This window comes from Cydia fagiglandana, chromosome 6, assembly GCF_963556715.1.
Source record: "Cydia fagiglandana chromosome 6, ilCydFagi1.1, whole genome shotgun sequence".
NCBI classification, from domain to species: Eukaryota; Metazoa; Arthropoda; class Insecta; order Lepidoptera; family Tortricidae; genus Cydia; species Cydia fagiglandana.
In genome coordinates, this window is record NC_085937.1 from 13,066,147 (window position 1) to 13,081,532 (window position 15,386).

The 15,386-nt window shown below is 37.5% G+C and overlaps 1 protein-coding gene across 5 annotated transcripts in view; it reads left to right on the plus strand.

Annotated features, from left to right (window-relative positions):
• LOC134665262 (diacylglycerol lipase-beta) overlaps positions 1 to 15,386 on the plus strand; it is a 111,727-nt gene that overhangs the window by 82,239 nt on the left and 14,102 nt on the right. For all 5 annotated transcript variants that reach the window (XM_063522159.1, XM_063522161.1, XM_063522163.1 and 2 more), the window contains exons 5-7: positions 526 to 747; positions 1,212 to 1,527; positions 4,670 to 4,793. In XM_063522159.1, coding sequence (XP_063378229.1) covers positions 526 to 747; positions 1,212 to 1,527; positions 4,670 to 4,793 — 662 coding nt within the window. The remainder of the gene's footprint in view (positions 1 to 525; positions 748 to 1,211; positions 1,528 to 4,669; positions 4,794 to 15,386) is intronic.

The following is a 15,386-nucleotide window of genomic DNA, read 5'->3' on the forward strand; positions in this document are numbered from 1 at the left end:
TAGAAAAGAATAAGCCTCACCCTCAGTATTTAGCTACGCTGACCATTGTCGCCTAATATTTAACATTGACAATTCACCGAACATTGCTGGTCCAACAAGTACACATTAAGTATCGTCGTTATCGTTACTTACCAACCCAGAAATGTACAGGAAATTTTCAATACCTGGTAATTGTCAAGTTGAAGAAATAATCGCCAGGGGCACTCTCCTAATTAGACACGAGGTGGCATTGTCCGACAACATCTTTTGGTGTGAACCATTAAATTTTCAATCGCATTAGATACAAAAAAAGCGTTTTGGGGAATTAATTCCCAGCAAGCTAGTAATCATTTCACTCCTAGAATGGAGCAAACTCGGATTACGCTAATTTAGAACCAAATGAAGGTATTAAGACGATTTCCAGCTTGCTGACAATTAATTTCTGGAAAAAATCGAATTTGATTGGCCGACTTAACTACTTTGTTTTTTTTTTGTTAATACATTATGAAAACCAAAGTTATTTAAGCAACATTTTCCTTCGTCCAGGCATAGTCCTGTTCAACTGGGTGCAACTCGCGCTGACGGTGTTCGGTCTGTTCATGGTGTTCGACCCGCTGGGCTCAGTGAACTACGGGGACATGGTGGACACGCCCAACCAGGTGCGGCACCACCGCAAGGTCACCGGCCTGTGGTCGAGGCGTTTCCGGTGGGCCTTCTGCTGGCTGAAGCGGGATGAACACGGGAAGGAAGCCTTTCAGCAGGTCGCAGGTGAGTGTCTGTCCTTAGCTAGATGCTTGTTACTTTACCGTCAACTCCTACCCACATTGTAAATGTAGAAGGTCCTATATGACAGGAAGCGGTATTAACAAAATTGTCTTACTACGATTACTTAATCTGTAGTCACCTGCAAAATTTTACTTGCAGAACCTGCCGGTGTATAACTTTATCCATCTTTATCCCTGCGATAAAATAACTGTCACTTTTTAACACCGTGGGACAGAAAGTGACGGACACCTTTTTAACACGCTGTCACGTAGACAAGAACTACCATCATATCCGTACTGTATACTCTGTACAGCAGGCTTTTGGAGGTCTTTTGTACAACAATTTGAACGGATCCTTCGCTAATTCAAGTGGGAAATCATATTTTTGGGATTTAGAACCTACAGGCAAATTGATCTAATAGCAAAGTACTCACTTTCTTCAATAATAAATCAGAAATCTTATTCCAGCTCTCCTCAGCGCCCTATTCAGATCAACAGACCTAGTCCCGTCCGACGTCGTGGCGGGCTGTGTCCTGCTCAGAGTCCGTCAGAAGCGAGAAACACGGGAGATGCGACGCATTCAAATGCTCAACGACGAAGAACCCATATACACCACAGATGTCAACAAAATCTTCTCCGAGACCCCGCCCTGGATGAACCTCAAAGATGCTTTGCATTACCTCAGACTGTCCATAGCGGCGTATGGGTGGCCCTACGTGTTGTATCGACACTGCTTCACTGGGTTCTGCAAGTTGGCCAGGCATTTGACGTGTTGCTGCTGTCGGTAAGTTTTATTTATTTATTTAAGAAACAAACAGTCGTTTACAAATAAGATTACAAAAATATTTCTTAAATTAAGACCTGGAGTAAGTAAGTTTTAAGCAAAAAACGAGGAAAATCTATATCTAGATCTAGACTTGTAACAAAAGTCTAAGCTATACCTAAGTTTTCGGTTTAGAGAATATTACTAATAATACTATCTAATTATGTCAAACGCAGATCAGTGCAAACGGAATCGCAAAGTAATTGCTTTATCCACTCTTGGACTGATTACATTGGCAAATATCTTTGTTATTTAATCTAACTATTACCTACGATATAGCGTACCTACAATCGATTTCATCATTCTTATCTAACAATAGGCGGAATAATACCTATGCACTTATCAAGTATCTACTTGAGTGAAGTATTTTATGGTTATATTGCTGTTAATTAGATTTACTGCTACCGTTGTGATAGGTGACGAGCAAAGTACATATATTTAATTACTTATTACGTCCCTACTTGTGACAGTGTTCCTTTACATTGAATTAAGATGGCGATGGAATTAAATTGGATACCTAAATATAGATTGTAAAGAAGCTTTTTATTATACTTACCTAAGTAAGTATAAGTAGCTGCCTACTCCTGTTAGTAGAACATAAATAGTGCTAAAAATAGGTAGTCATTCGTCTTACGTAGAACAATTTCCATTATCTTCTGTCCTCAACCTTTTCTTTAACATTCACTTAACACACGACGTATTCCGTTTACTATTGCTTGTTCTATAAAAATACAACTAAACAATTAATTCGTAATTCACAAAGCATTTGTGCACATAACCCTGACTTAAAATTCTCACTGCGGCAAAAGGCCGAAATATGTATGAAATATATACTGATAAATATGGTTAATAAGAAATTACACTAATGCGGATGATAGCAGGATCAAACAACGTGCCAAAAGTAGGTGCAGTCCCACCCTCTAATACATTTCCAAATCAAGGTATAAGTACCTACTCTACAGTTCCTGTAAAGTCTAATTGATCTACATCAGCGGTCGGCAACAGGCGGCCTCTCACTTGCGGCCCGCGAGCCTCCCTGGCTGTTTTGTATGTAATATTGACAAAAGACAATGTCTGATAAATTCATAAATACAAGGTGTCCAGAAAGGGTATCGGGTATTTGTTTTAGCGCCATATTCGAAACGGGGCTACGAAAGGGAGCGGGGAGGGGTTCGTGGCGTGCGCCATTTAGTGCAGTTTTAGCCACGATGGAACAGTACTCGGGGACGCATCGCGCATTTTACGTACGAGCGTATTATCGTAACGGTGATTCAATAGTGACTGCTCAACGTCTGTATCGTGCGGAATATCATACACGCCACGCGCCAAGTAGGAAATGGATCAGGATGTTCGAGAATACAGTTTTGAACTTTAATCGTCGCACCTGTATTCTCGAACAACCTGATCCATTTCCTAATGCTATCGTCACCAGGGACTGAAAAGGTACCATTAAAAACGGTTTTGACCGGTCTTTTTAAAGGTACCCGACCGTTAAAAGTAGCATTTCGGTACCAATATCAATCGGTACCCATATCCAAACAAGCTTCCGTTCAAACGGTACCGTTAAATAAAAGTACCTTTAGGTGTTTTTTTATAGGTACCCGACCGTTAAACTGACATTCCATATTGATATCAATACTTTAGGTATCTAAATAAGCTTTAGCCCAAACGGTACCGTTAAATGTAGGCTTCCGTCCAAACGGTACCCTTAAATAAAAAAACCTTATAGCGTTTGATCTGATACCTCAATTCAAAGCGGTCACTCGCGAGAGCGGGAGGTAACGCGTGTCTCCCTCTCACTTTTCACTAGGTACACGGATCGCAATGTGATTGTTTGTGAATTATATTGTCATCATCATCATCATTGACATAAAAGACATCATGGGTGTCGTTTTATAGGTTTCAGGGAATGCAGAATTCAAAAATGATGACAATTTTGGAATCCAAGATGTCTGACGTGCACTTTGACATAAAAAGTCATCATGGGTGTCGTTTTATAGGTTTCAGGGAGTGCAGAATTCAAAAATGATGACAATTTTGGAATCCAAGATGTCTGACGTGCACTTTGACATAAAAATCATCATGGGTGTCGTTTTATAGGTTTTAGGGCGTGCAGAATTCAAAAATGATGACTCGGCACTCCTATGTCGACTTTTATGTTAAAGTACACGGCAGACATGTTGGATTCCAAAACAGTTATCATTTTGTAAGTCCGAAGTCCTGAAAAGCTATAAAACAACAAAGACCTTATTACAAAAGGCATAAGGTCCTTTACCTACTGAAGACCGTTAGCCTTAACGGTACCGTTTGAATTTTATTTATTCGGGTACCGTTACTATTTGATACCTTTTCAATTGATACCTTTATATTAGATACTGGTATTTTGCTGTTTTATTTGGGTACCCTTACTGTTGGATACCTATTCTATTGATACCTTTTTTTTAGGTACTGCTATTTTGCCGTTTGATTCGGGTACCGTTTCTGTTGGATACCTATTCAATTGATACCTTTGTTTTAGGTACTAGTATTTTGCCGTTTTATTCGGGTACCATTACTGTTGGATACCTACTCAATTGATACCTTTATTTTAGGTTACCGGTCTTTTGCGGTTTTTCAGTCCTTGATCGTCACTTGGCGCGTGGCGTGTATGATATTCCGCACGATACAGACGTTGAGCAGTCACTATTGAATCACCGTTACGATAATACGCTCTTACGCAAAATGCGCGATGCGTCCCCGAGTACTGTTCCATCGTGGCTAAAACTCCACCAAATGGCGCACGCCACGAACCCCTCCCCGCTCCCTTTCGTGGCCCCGTTTCGAATATGGCGCTAAAACAAATACCCGATACCCTTTCTGGACACCCTGTATTATCAAATTGCGGCCCGCGTCAATGTGGCCCTTGGCTGCTAAAAGGTTGCCGACCGCTGATCAACATAATAGAGACACGTTTATTATTGTTACCTTTTTGAGAATGGTAGTTACTTTTGGCGCGTAGTCCGTCCCTACTATAGATGCTGACAGTAGGTACCTATATACTTCCTACTTAGTATCTAAGAATGTCTAAATAAAATGGCAAACACCAAGCAACCTCTCTTTCCAGCCCCAAGAACTCGATCGTGACGGACGACAACTGCTGCATGTGTCACTTCGCCGGCGTTAAGTACATGTCCAAACTGGAGGCGGATGACATCATCTTCGCCTCTTTCAACAATCACGTCTTTGAGGTACGTACCTACCTATACCTAAAGTTGACAGTAATACTTGATGTTTGAGTTCTCTCTGTACAGGTCGATTAATGGAAAATTACATCAGAATTTAATGAGAAGAATGAGCAACATTATCCATATGCTGTGTATCTATTGCTAGTACTAGGTACATCCCATATAACCATTCCAGTCGCAGAATCATCAAAGTGGTAACTAAATGTCAGATGTGTCGTAACAGAGTCCACACAATGTGTCTAGAATTGTTTCGAAACAAAGTGTCGTCGCCGTGTGTACACTTTTCCGTAACAAGGTGTCGACACATTTGTGTGCACTTTGCGTGCGGTTTGCGACTAAATCTGACAGCAAATGTCAATATAAAATACCTCTTGAAAACCAAGGTTTGTCAAACTACTATTAGTGTCTCGTGTGCTCGTAAGTAATTCTAGTAAGTCATCATGGGCGATGCAAATGATAATAATTGACCAAAACCATATAAACACCCAACACCCGTCAACCTTTTACAGAAAAGTTTTTAAAGAAATGCAATAAGCTACTTAGGTCAGCCAACGAATGCTCCAAAAAGTTGTAGAGGGAAATGCTCGGAACACAATTTTTTACTCTGTAACTCGGTTTGGGCAAGTTTAGGAGGTGAACATATCAAAAGTCCCCGGCCGTAGCCCTTGAGCGGGAGGAAGAGAGGGGGCTTTGTTTGAAGGTCCCATTTTCCGGTTTTTCGATTATATCTCGGAAACTATGCATCTTAGCGACATGGCCATTTATACAAAATGAAAGTTAATTTCCACAAGTTTAAGTTTTGTTACAAGTTTATTCAGTCAATTTTTTCGATATGTTGAATAGTTTTTGAGATATCCGCTCTTGAAAGTTTATTTAGGGCTCTCAATTTTATCTTCATATATCTACATCAGTGAAGGTGCTAGGCCGTGTATGGTATCGTTTTTGTATAAATCTGGGTTGCTGAATCCATTTAAGGTATCACATTGACACCATTCCACAAAATTAAAAAAAATCTTTTTAGGGTTCCGTACCTCAAAAGCAAAAAACTTATAGGATCACTCGTGCGTCTGTATGTCTGTCCGTCTGAATACACAAAATAGTTCTTTACCTATAGATGACAGGAAAACCTATTAGAAATGTGCCGTCAAGCGCGAGTCGGACTTAATGTACGGAACCCTTAACACGCGGGTCCGACTCGCACTTGGCCGGTTTTTTTAAAACTCCTTTTGACGCTTAACCGCTGAACCGATTTCGTTGAAATTTGGTATAGAAATAGTTTGCGTCCCGGAACAGGACATAGGATAGATCTTATAACCAAAATCATCTTTTGAAGGTGTGAAAAGTGGCGTGGAAATTTGTACGGGAAATCAATAACCGCTGAACCGATTTATATGAAATTTGGGATGGTCTACATCTTTGATTTAGTTAAAAATGATAAAAAAACATGACTTCAAACCTAAACTTAAACAGTATTAACTTCAAGAAGTCAATTCTGAATTCCCCCCTACACCTCATTTCACACCTTTAAAGGATGATTTTTGAGATAACTTATTATGTCCTGTCTCGGGACTCAAAATATATGTGTACTTAATTTAAATTAAAACTGTTCAGCAGTTTAAGCGTGAAGAGGAGTTTAAAAGAAAGTATTTTAATAAGTTTATATGTTTTTACTTTGGAATGGTGTCAATGTGATACCATAACTAAATTTGGTACTGCGAATTTATACGAAAACGATACCAAACATGGCCTCGTAGCTTTACTGTTGTAGAAGTCAAAATAAAATTGAGAGCCCTAAATTCTTATTACTTGGCCAAACTTGTGTATAAGGAAAAGGAAAAATAAAAGTCTTCGGCAGGAATATAAGACACAAATATATATATTTTTTTCGCGTTACTATTTCAATCATCAAATATAAACATACCTTGATTATATTATTCTAGTGAGATTCTCATAGATAAACAAAAACATTTACTTAAAAAATTACAAGGTCGAAATATCACGGAACTTGTGAGAGTAATATGTGAAAAATAAAAACTTTTATGACAAAAAAATCTGGACACAATTTAAGAAGCATCCAATTGCGTCGAGGAATCATCTGTATTTTTGCTTGTTTCATTACCTCCTCGCTTCTTTTTTTGTCCTTTGTATTCTGTAGCAATTTGTTAGATCTGAAAATAAAGATAACTTGCGTCGTCACGGATGTCGATTTATAGGTTTTAGGGAGTGCAGAATTCGAAAACGATGATCATTTTATAATCCAAGATGGCGGCTACGTATTTTGTCATAAAAGTCGTCATGAATATAATCTTATAGGTTTTAGGAAGTGCCGATTTCGAAAATGATGACCAGTTTGGAATTCCAAGATGTGTGCCGTGCACTTTGTCATAAAAGTCGTCATGGATATCGTTTTATAGGTTTTAGGGAGTGCAGAATTCGAAAATGATGACCATTTTGGATTCCAAGATGTCTGCCGTGCACTTTTTCATATAAGCCGTCATAGATGTTGATTTATAGGTGTTAGGAAGAGCAGATTTCGAAAATGATGACCATGACCAATACAACGACATCTATGTCGACTTTTAACATAGTGCATGGCCGCCATATTAGATTCCAAAATAGTTATTATTTTCGAAATCTGCGCTCCCTAAAACCTATAAAACGACAGCCATGACGACTTTTATGACATATTGCATGGCCGCCATTTTGGATTCCAAAATGGTCATCATTTTCGAAATCAGTGCCCCCTAAAACCTATAAAACGACACGCATGACGACTTTTATGACATAGTGCATGGCCGCCATTCTGGATTCCAAAATGGTCATCATATTCGAAAGCGGGGCCCCCTAAAACCTATAAAACGACATCCATGACGACTTTTATGACATAGTGCATGGCCGCCATTTTGGATTCCAAAATGGTGATCATTTTCAAAATTGGGGCCCCCTAAAACGTATAAAACGACACCCATCTCGACTTTTATGACAAAGTGTTTGGCTACCATCTGCATGCAAGACATTTCTATTATTCTATTATTTTTACGTACAAAAATGGCCCCCTGTCAACTTCCAACCGAGATTTATTCGATTAATATTCAGATTAATTCAATTTCTATCTATAGGTCGACTAAACTAATTGCGATTAAAATTTGAGGATGAACTTTTTTTATTCCATTAATTAGTCGAATAAACAGTTAATCTATTAAGTCCCATCTCTGACCACGGCATTTTTACACTTTGAGAATATCTGAAAACAAATGAACACAAGGAGCCATTTTGCAAATCCAGTAACTTTGTTATTACTTTTGACAGCGCGTGTCATGTGTCTACACAGAGTCGACACAAAGTCGAAACATTTGCGACTACTTTGTGACTGCAATATTTCTCAGCCTTAAACCATATTTATACATCATAATTAACAAGTTTCGTAGTATGTAAAGCGTTATTTCTGTTATTTAAGTATAGTATACGCATCGAAGTACTAAAAATGCATCAAATAATATGGTTATGAACACAGGCACTGAGAAGTAAACAATTTCATTTTCGGCTAAACTAAAACAATGTGGTGGCGCGTTGATTATATTACACTTAGTTTATCAAATCACTCGAGCAGTTTAATTCCCCATTATAATTTTAGTCCTATTGTAATATAAATGCAAACAATATATAATTACGTCTTGTAATCCGTTTTAGAGATGGCGTATTAATGTCACTTATTTTTATTTAACAATTTTTCCATCTGACAGTTTCCATTTGACAGGAACAAAATGAACGAATGAACGAATGATATTGGCATAAAGTAGTCGCAAACTTGAAACAATGTGTGCACACGGCGACCACACTTTATGTCACTTTGTGTCATGTGTCGACCCTTCCCCATTTCTGGTAACTGTGTCGACACGGCGACGACTCTGCGACTGGAATTGTGACCGAAACAGACGGTGTCGACACAAGATGTGTCTACACCGCGTCGTAACGGCGACTGGAAATGGTTGTATGGGATCCTATCTAATGAATCAAATCCGACTGCACAATAACAAAGTTCAGTTAGGAGGATAAGTGGACGACTCCTTCTGCATACAAACTTAGTGACCTATTTATTAGTCCTCAGTTCCTTCCCTGGATTAAGCATGGAAAATATTTTTACACAATTTATTGTATATTAACCATAGCTATGCCCTTTTTTCAAAGTTTTACTATTATTAGAGCTAGGAGCAAAAAAAGTTCCAGAGGTATACATTTTTAAATGCTAACGTCACATGACGTAGTCTCCTCTTAAGTAATAAGTAGGTATGTTCATTTAATTTACGCCAGCCGTCTTGTTTAGTCGATTAGGTGGGTGTCTAAAAAGTTATATTGATTTTGAATTGCAAAAGAATTGGCCTCACAAAGGGAAATGTCAAAGTTCAAATCAAAGGACACCTTTTTGGGGAAGTTTGTACGTTACGGCTGCCGTTTACGTAAGGCGAAGGTCATGCCGGATTACGGGCTCCTGATATAATTATAACAGAGAATTAAATTAAGCGCTCGCGTTTTAATAACAAAGATTAAAATTAAATAGGTAAGGATACACTACATTTACGTATTTATATTTGCCGCAATCGTTTTAACGTGATGCTGATGAGTACTCGTAAATATCATAATAATTTTTCATCACACCCGCTCGTAAAGCCCCTCTTTATTCTTCAAAAACAGTGATGAGTGATGATTTATATTTGTAATATGTTACAGTCAGTATTATTCTCGCAAAAAATTCGTGTTTCACTCGGTGGCAGTGTTGCGAATGCCAGATATGAGGCTTATAGAAGTCTGTATGGTGAGACTAAAATAATCTGTAGAATTCAGTAGATCTACAGATTTAGAAAATCCGTAGTTCTACAGATTTTATCCAATGCTTGATTTACTTCATTCAGTTGAGTGGTGGTGAAGAGGTCATAGACAGACAGAGACCGAGACAGAGTTATTCTCGCATTTACAATAGTTATTAATAGTTTCAATAGTTATTAATAGTTGTGAATAGGGATTTAGGTAACTTCGTTGTTGTGAATGGTAAAAGTTGGTAGCGTGTATATTCGCAATATATGTATAGTTAGTGGTCACGAAGGTCAACACGCTTTTAATATCTGATATATTATTATGTTTGTGAAGTAGGTAATATAATAATCAATTTCTTATACCTATCTCACTTGGTAAAACGACGAATTTCTAAGATATACGCATGAGATACGATAGACAGGATGACGGACCGACTAGGTAACGGCCTTTGTCCTCTCGTTATCTACTATTAGTAATGATATCATGAAGTATAAAATATGATTTATTTGCTCATATGTTAACTATAATTTTAGATTTTCTAATAAAATGCCTACATTTTTCATACCTACTTTTGGTTTTCAATTGAAAAGTGTTATGGACTCTAGAAGATACCTGCTCATACCTACGCAAATTTGTACCGAGGTAACTAATTTCCAATTTCGGTTGCTGATATAAAAAATACAAAGCTAAATGTAAATTGAGATGGATTAATCGCCGTCAACACCGCACGCAAGAACAACTTTTAAAGAGCAATTCTCAAAACAGCCGCAACGGGACCGGCTGAAGCGTAGTTAGATTAGTAGGTAGGTACTTAGGTATTCATTTCGAAATGGGAGTTTTAGAAAGAAATTTAAATTCATTCTTCTACAGACCAGTAAGATGTGAGGGGACTAGTTTTCAGTACTAAAGGTATGAGTACGAAAATTTGCAAATTTTTAAATTAATTTAATTCACATTCAATTTTATTATACTTAAGGTTTTCTTTGAGACAGATCGTTGTCTTCAAGTCCTCGACTCGTCCTTTAAAAACAAAACAATGTTATTCGTGTAACCGTAATATTTACATAATCATTAACTACAATATTTAACAAATCACTCCGCAGGTCCATGACCTTTATATTTCGTAAAATGTACCTACATACGTGCTTAGTTAAATAAATACAGATTTTGATTTAAATGAAGAACAAATTTATCACCTTTCGTAAAATACTAATCATACGACTTAGCGTTTAGTGTCTATTTCAAATTATTTTATTATCTCACGTATCAAGTTTACTTTAGTACCACGGTTGTAAACACTTTGTAAACGTGAAGCGAAATGTTCCAATGTTTTCAAGTTTTGTTTACCAGCATCATACATAAAACTCGCGGCAAGCCAAAACAGCCGTAAACTTCCAACACATCTGAACAACAATCTTGCCCTAAGTGGAAGAAGGACTTTCCTGCCGCCCGATATCCTACGAAAGTACGTCCTTTTGTTAATATCATATAGTAAGAGGGATGTGAGACAAAACTTCCGTGGCGCCACTCACCCCCCTTAGTTTGTTGTGTCGATCAGGGATGTTGCGGATGCAGATTTTTAGACATCCGCGGATGAGGATGCTGATACTTAAAGGCTCACATCCGTGGATGCGGATGTCAAAATTAGATATATACCTACTTAAAAAAATCTTAAATATTATATTTTAGTAAAAACGAATGGCTTGGTATTTAAGCAAGAGTATATAGTGCATTATATTTTATAAACAGTAACTTGGCCGAGTTTTCTGGATCTAGACGGTTTCGATATATTAGGTAATGACGAAATTACCGAGCACTTAAGCCGCCGCTTAGATCTTCCTGTACCGACTCGTTCGATATCCACATCCGCATTAAGCTCCGCATCGATTTTATGCGGATGCGGATGTGGATTTTGAAAAGAATGCGTAAGTTCCGCGGTTGCGGATGCGAATGCGAATATTCGCAACATCCCTGGTGTCGATATCGCCTGCTGATGAATTAGGTTAAGATGTTGTTAGATACGGAACGGCGGACAACGCGAATTATTAGAAGGGTAACTTTTCCTCCAATTAGTTAGGTATAAGTACCTATTTGAGGTATGAGTACATTTAACCTACGCAGAAATTAAAATGTTTGTCTGCAAATTAATTAAGTAAGTACAGTCAGTAAAACTTTTAGCTTAAAATTCTTGCGTAGGTACATATTTTGTAAATGCACGAGTGCTAAGCTAATAGTATTGTTGACTGTATTTACTTAGTCTCCTACTGATCATTATTTTTTTAAGGAGGTAAGGTACGTGTGTAGTCATTTAATCAACATTACCTCAGATATGTATAAAATGTACAAAATACTAACTACTTCAATCACTAACGCGAAGCTAAGAGAATAAGAGGAGCCGTATCAAGAAGCGCTTGATACGGCTTAATGAAACGATAAATATGTAGTAGGTAAATCTAGATAAGTAGCAGTAGTTGATTAGTACGGAGTAGGTACACAACAAGTAATATTTCGCGTACCCTTCAGAATTCAGAAGTTTGCCCGCTCGACTCTCGCGACTATTCGATACCCCTCAAGCCATATAGGCAGTCATTTACAAATGGGTCAACAGCATAATGCAGGTCATAGTTTTCTTGGCTCCGGGTTGGCTATCCAAACAACGCATGACGATTAGTCGACTATTTACGAGTACGAGTAGGTACCTAAAAAAATTTTTAGAGTTTTACTATTGAAATATATATATAGTAGATGCAAACGACACTGTAATCAGTCTGTTAAATGTGTTTGGTGCTACTGGGCCTTAGTATATCTAATTTAACCTTTACCAGCCATGCCCATTACAATGTCACTAACATATGCCATAAATAGAGCCAGTAAGTTACACGGTCGACTTAATGAACGCCGCAGTTGAAATGTTAAACGGCAAAGTTCATGCTCCAGACAGTTTTATAACAAGTTTAGTTCAGCTAATGGTGTTCAAGCTTTAGGTATAAAACTACATGTTTTACTAGGAGTTGTGCACAAATCACGCGAGGTGTTTTCGGCTACCTACTTTTTGTGTGCATTCATAAGCAATGCTTATATACCAACTATTGCAAGCTTTCATATTTTCACTAAGACCTAGGTTCAGTAGGTCGCAAACTGCATGTGACCTAGAATGCGTAGGATACTTAAATCTCAGTGCACGTACATTAAGTTTATTGCAGATCATAAAGGTACGTGTCTAAAGTACTCACTCGCACAGGAAACCTCTTAGCGAACTCACTAAATAGGTACCTACTTGTAAAACTCTCTTTAATAACGCCGCTATTTTAATCTACCCAATTATTAAGACATACACACCTATTGTCTATATTTTAGGTATACAAAAAAATTTAAAATTTTCGGGTAGTTATAACTTATTGGTTAACCGACCAATTACAAAACTGCCTGGATCTGTCACTGAACGATCTGACTTTAACCTACATTATTTGATCGTGTAACGTTTTCATCTACCCACAACTGACTTAAGGAGCCATTTGAGGGTAGATTTTGTTTACTCTTATTTAAATACCTAAAGATACAGACTATACACATTTTCTCTTTATGCCAATAACGTAAATAAAAATAATAAGATGTATGCGTATTGCGTGCGTACTAAGTTCATAGCCGTGACCGTAGTTTCCTACATGTGTATTTAAATATTTTTGTACAAATAAATTGTTGAAGTTAGAATTAACTATAAATAACATTACCAATTATCATTTTAAATATTTATAAGTGGTCATGCGTTTCTGGAAAACATGGAAAGTGCTGTGTTTGGATAATAACCATTTTCTTATGACTCTTTTTTTTAAGACCCACGTCCTCATTGTCAATGTGTTTAGCATATATTTGCCTGTAAATGTGTAGGTAAATACGCGGGTAACAACAGCTATAATATGGGTTTGATGGTAATTTTCCCTGTCAGTAGACCTTCGGAAACAACAGCTTTAAATAACATATATAGGCCTTGTGACTTAGTATTATAAGTTGTCAGCAACATTATTTATTAACTTCAGGTATTTGAGTGCACTGAAGGGTTGAAACAACTTTTTAATACGTAGGTATATTAAAAAAAAAGGAAGTTTTATAGAAAAACAAATATTCTGAAAAGTTATTTTTTTCCAAAGAAATCATAGGTAGGCTTTGGATAAGATTTGACCACTGTCATGATTTGAGCAGCGACTATAGTTTGTTTTTTTTTAGCATTAGATTATAAGGTAAACAATCTTGATGTGTCTTTTAATTGAAAAACACATTTTAAAAATAAGTTACGGCAAATATATGTAACAATTATGAATTTAATACGATCATTTATATTCTTCTGCTTTTATAAGTAATAGTTACTGATTATTAAACGGCGTTTTTAAATTAAAAGACTTGTCAAGATCGCTTGTACCTTCTTTCAAGTTTTTTCTAAGGCTAAAAAAACGAACTATAGGTAAACTAACCAACCATTCCGTACCTACAATACATTGTATATTGTCGTCTTTTGTCTATCCCGGTGAATACAAGCGGTACTGCGTGATACCTACGGCCCTTTATTAAATTCTAACACGAAGAAAGAGAAAGTACGGTGATTTATTACAGGCTTTTATAGTCATCCTGATTTATCTCATTCTACTGAGAGAACGCATCCATACTTATTCTATCAAACAATATATTTGGACATCAGCAAAATAACGGATTAGGATATGTAGCTATTTATTCTGGTATGTAAGTATATTGTTTGGTTGGCTAGTTTTGATCTGTCATCGCAGATCAGATTTTTTTGCTGTAAGTATGAATATTATTAAACTTATATTTAATTTAATAGGTATGCCTCTTCGAGCAACACGGAAGGGAGGCGGCATTCGCACTATTTCCCCTCTGCCGAGGTACAAGATTAGCGCGTCAATTTAATCTACCGCGGGTAATAAAACTAGTTGCACTTGGATTTTTCACTAGACCAAGTCCAGACGCGCGCGTGAACACTGCTGCACAAAAATGCCTGTTTGCTCGGTTTTTGCTATAAAAAGAGGTCGGGGACATCAAATTTACAAAAAGAAAGTGTTACATTCCACATGTAATTTTTTTTTACATATCATACGTTTAATTACATTTAAATACAATTATTATATTTTAGTCTCAAGTATTTGTTGGATTTATCGATTTTGCTCGCTCAGTATATACAAATTGCGGATCGGTCGAGCGACAAATCCGACTTCTCATCTCTCAGAATACAATGACATACTTCAACGAAATGTGTTAGTGTGCGTGTTGTGACACTAGTCACTCGTCCGTACACAAAAAGAGAACGAGGTTTGCAAGATTTGTCTTTGACGTGTGTCATTTTCTATGTATTTGTGTCGTCATTACAGAGGGCCTACCGCGAACCACGTTTGACGTGTTGCCTCCCTGTCACACTTACGTATGAATTTACAAGTGCCATAGAGAGGCAACACGTCGAACGTGGTTCGCGGTAGGGCCTCTGATTGGATTTTGTATGTAAGTGTGTGAGAAGTGCGACTGTGTGCACCTTCCCCCCGCGAAAAATGGCAGAAAGATTTGTACGGTGAGATATCGCTTGGGCCCCTCCCTTCCGACGTGTCGGAAGCCGGTGTTGCTCGAAGGTATGCCTAGTAATATTTGAATACGAAATCGCGCCCGTGTTCTAAACTCAAACCATGCCTCGTATGTAATATGAAATCCATTTTTATTTTATTTAAATGATTTGAGCAATAGCGCTCCAAAAGAGATGGTGATTTTCGTGTCACGCAGCGTACT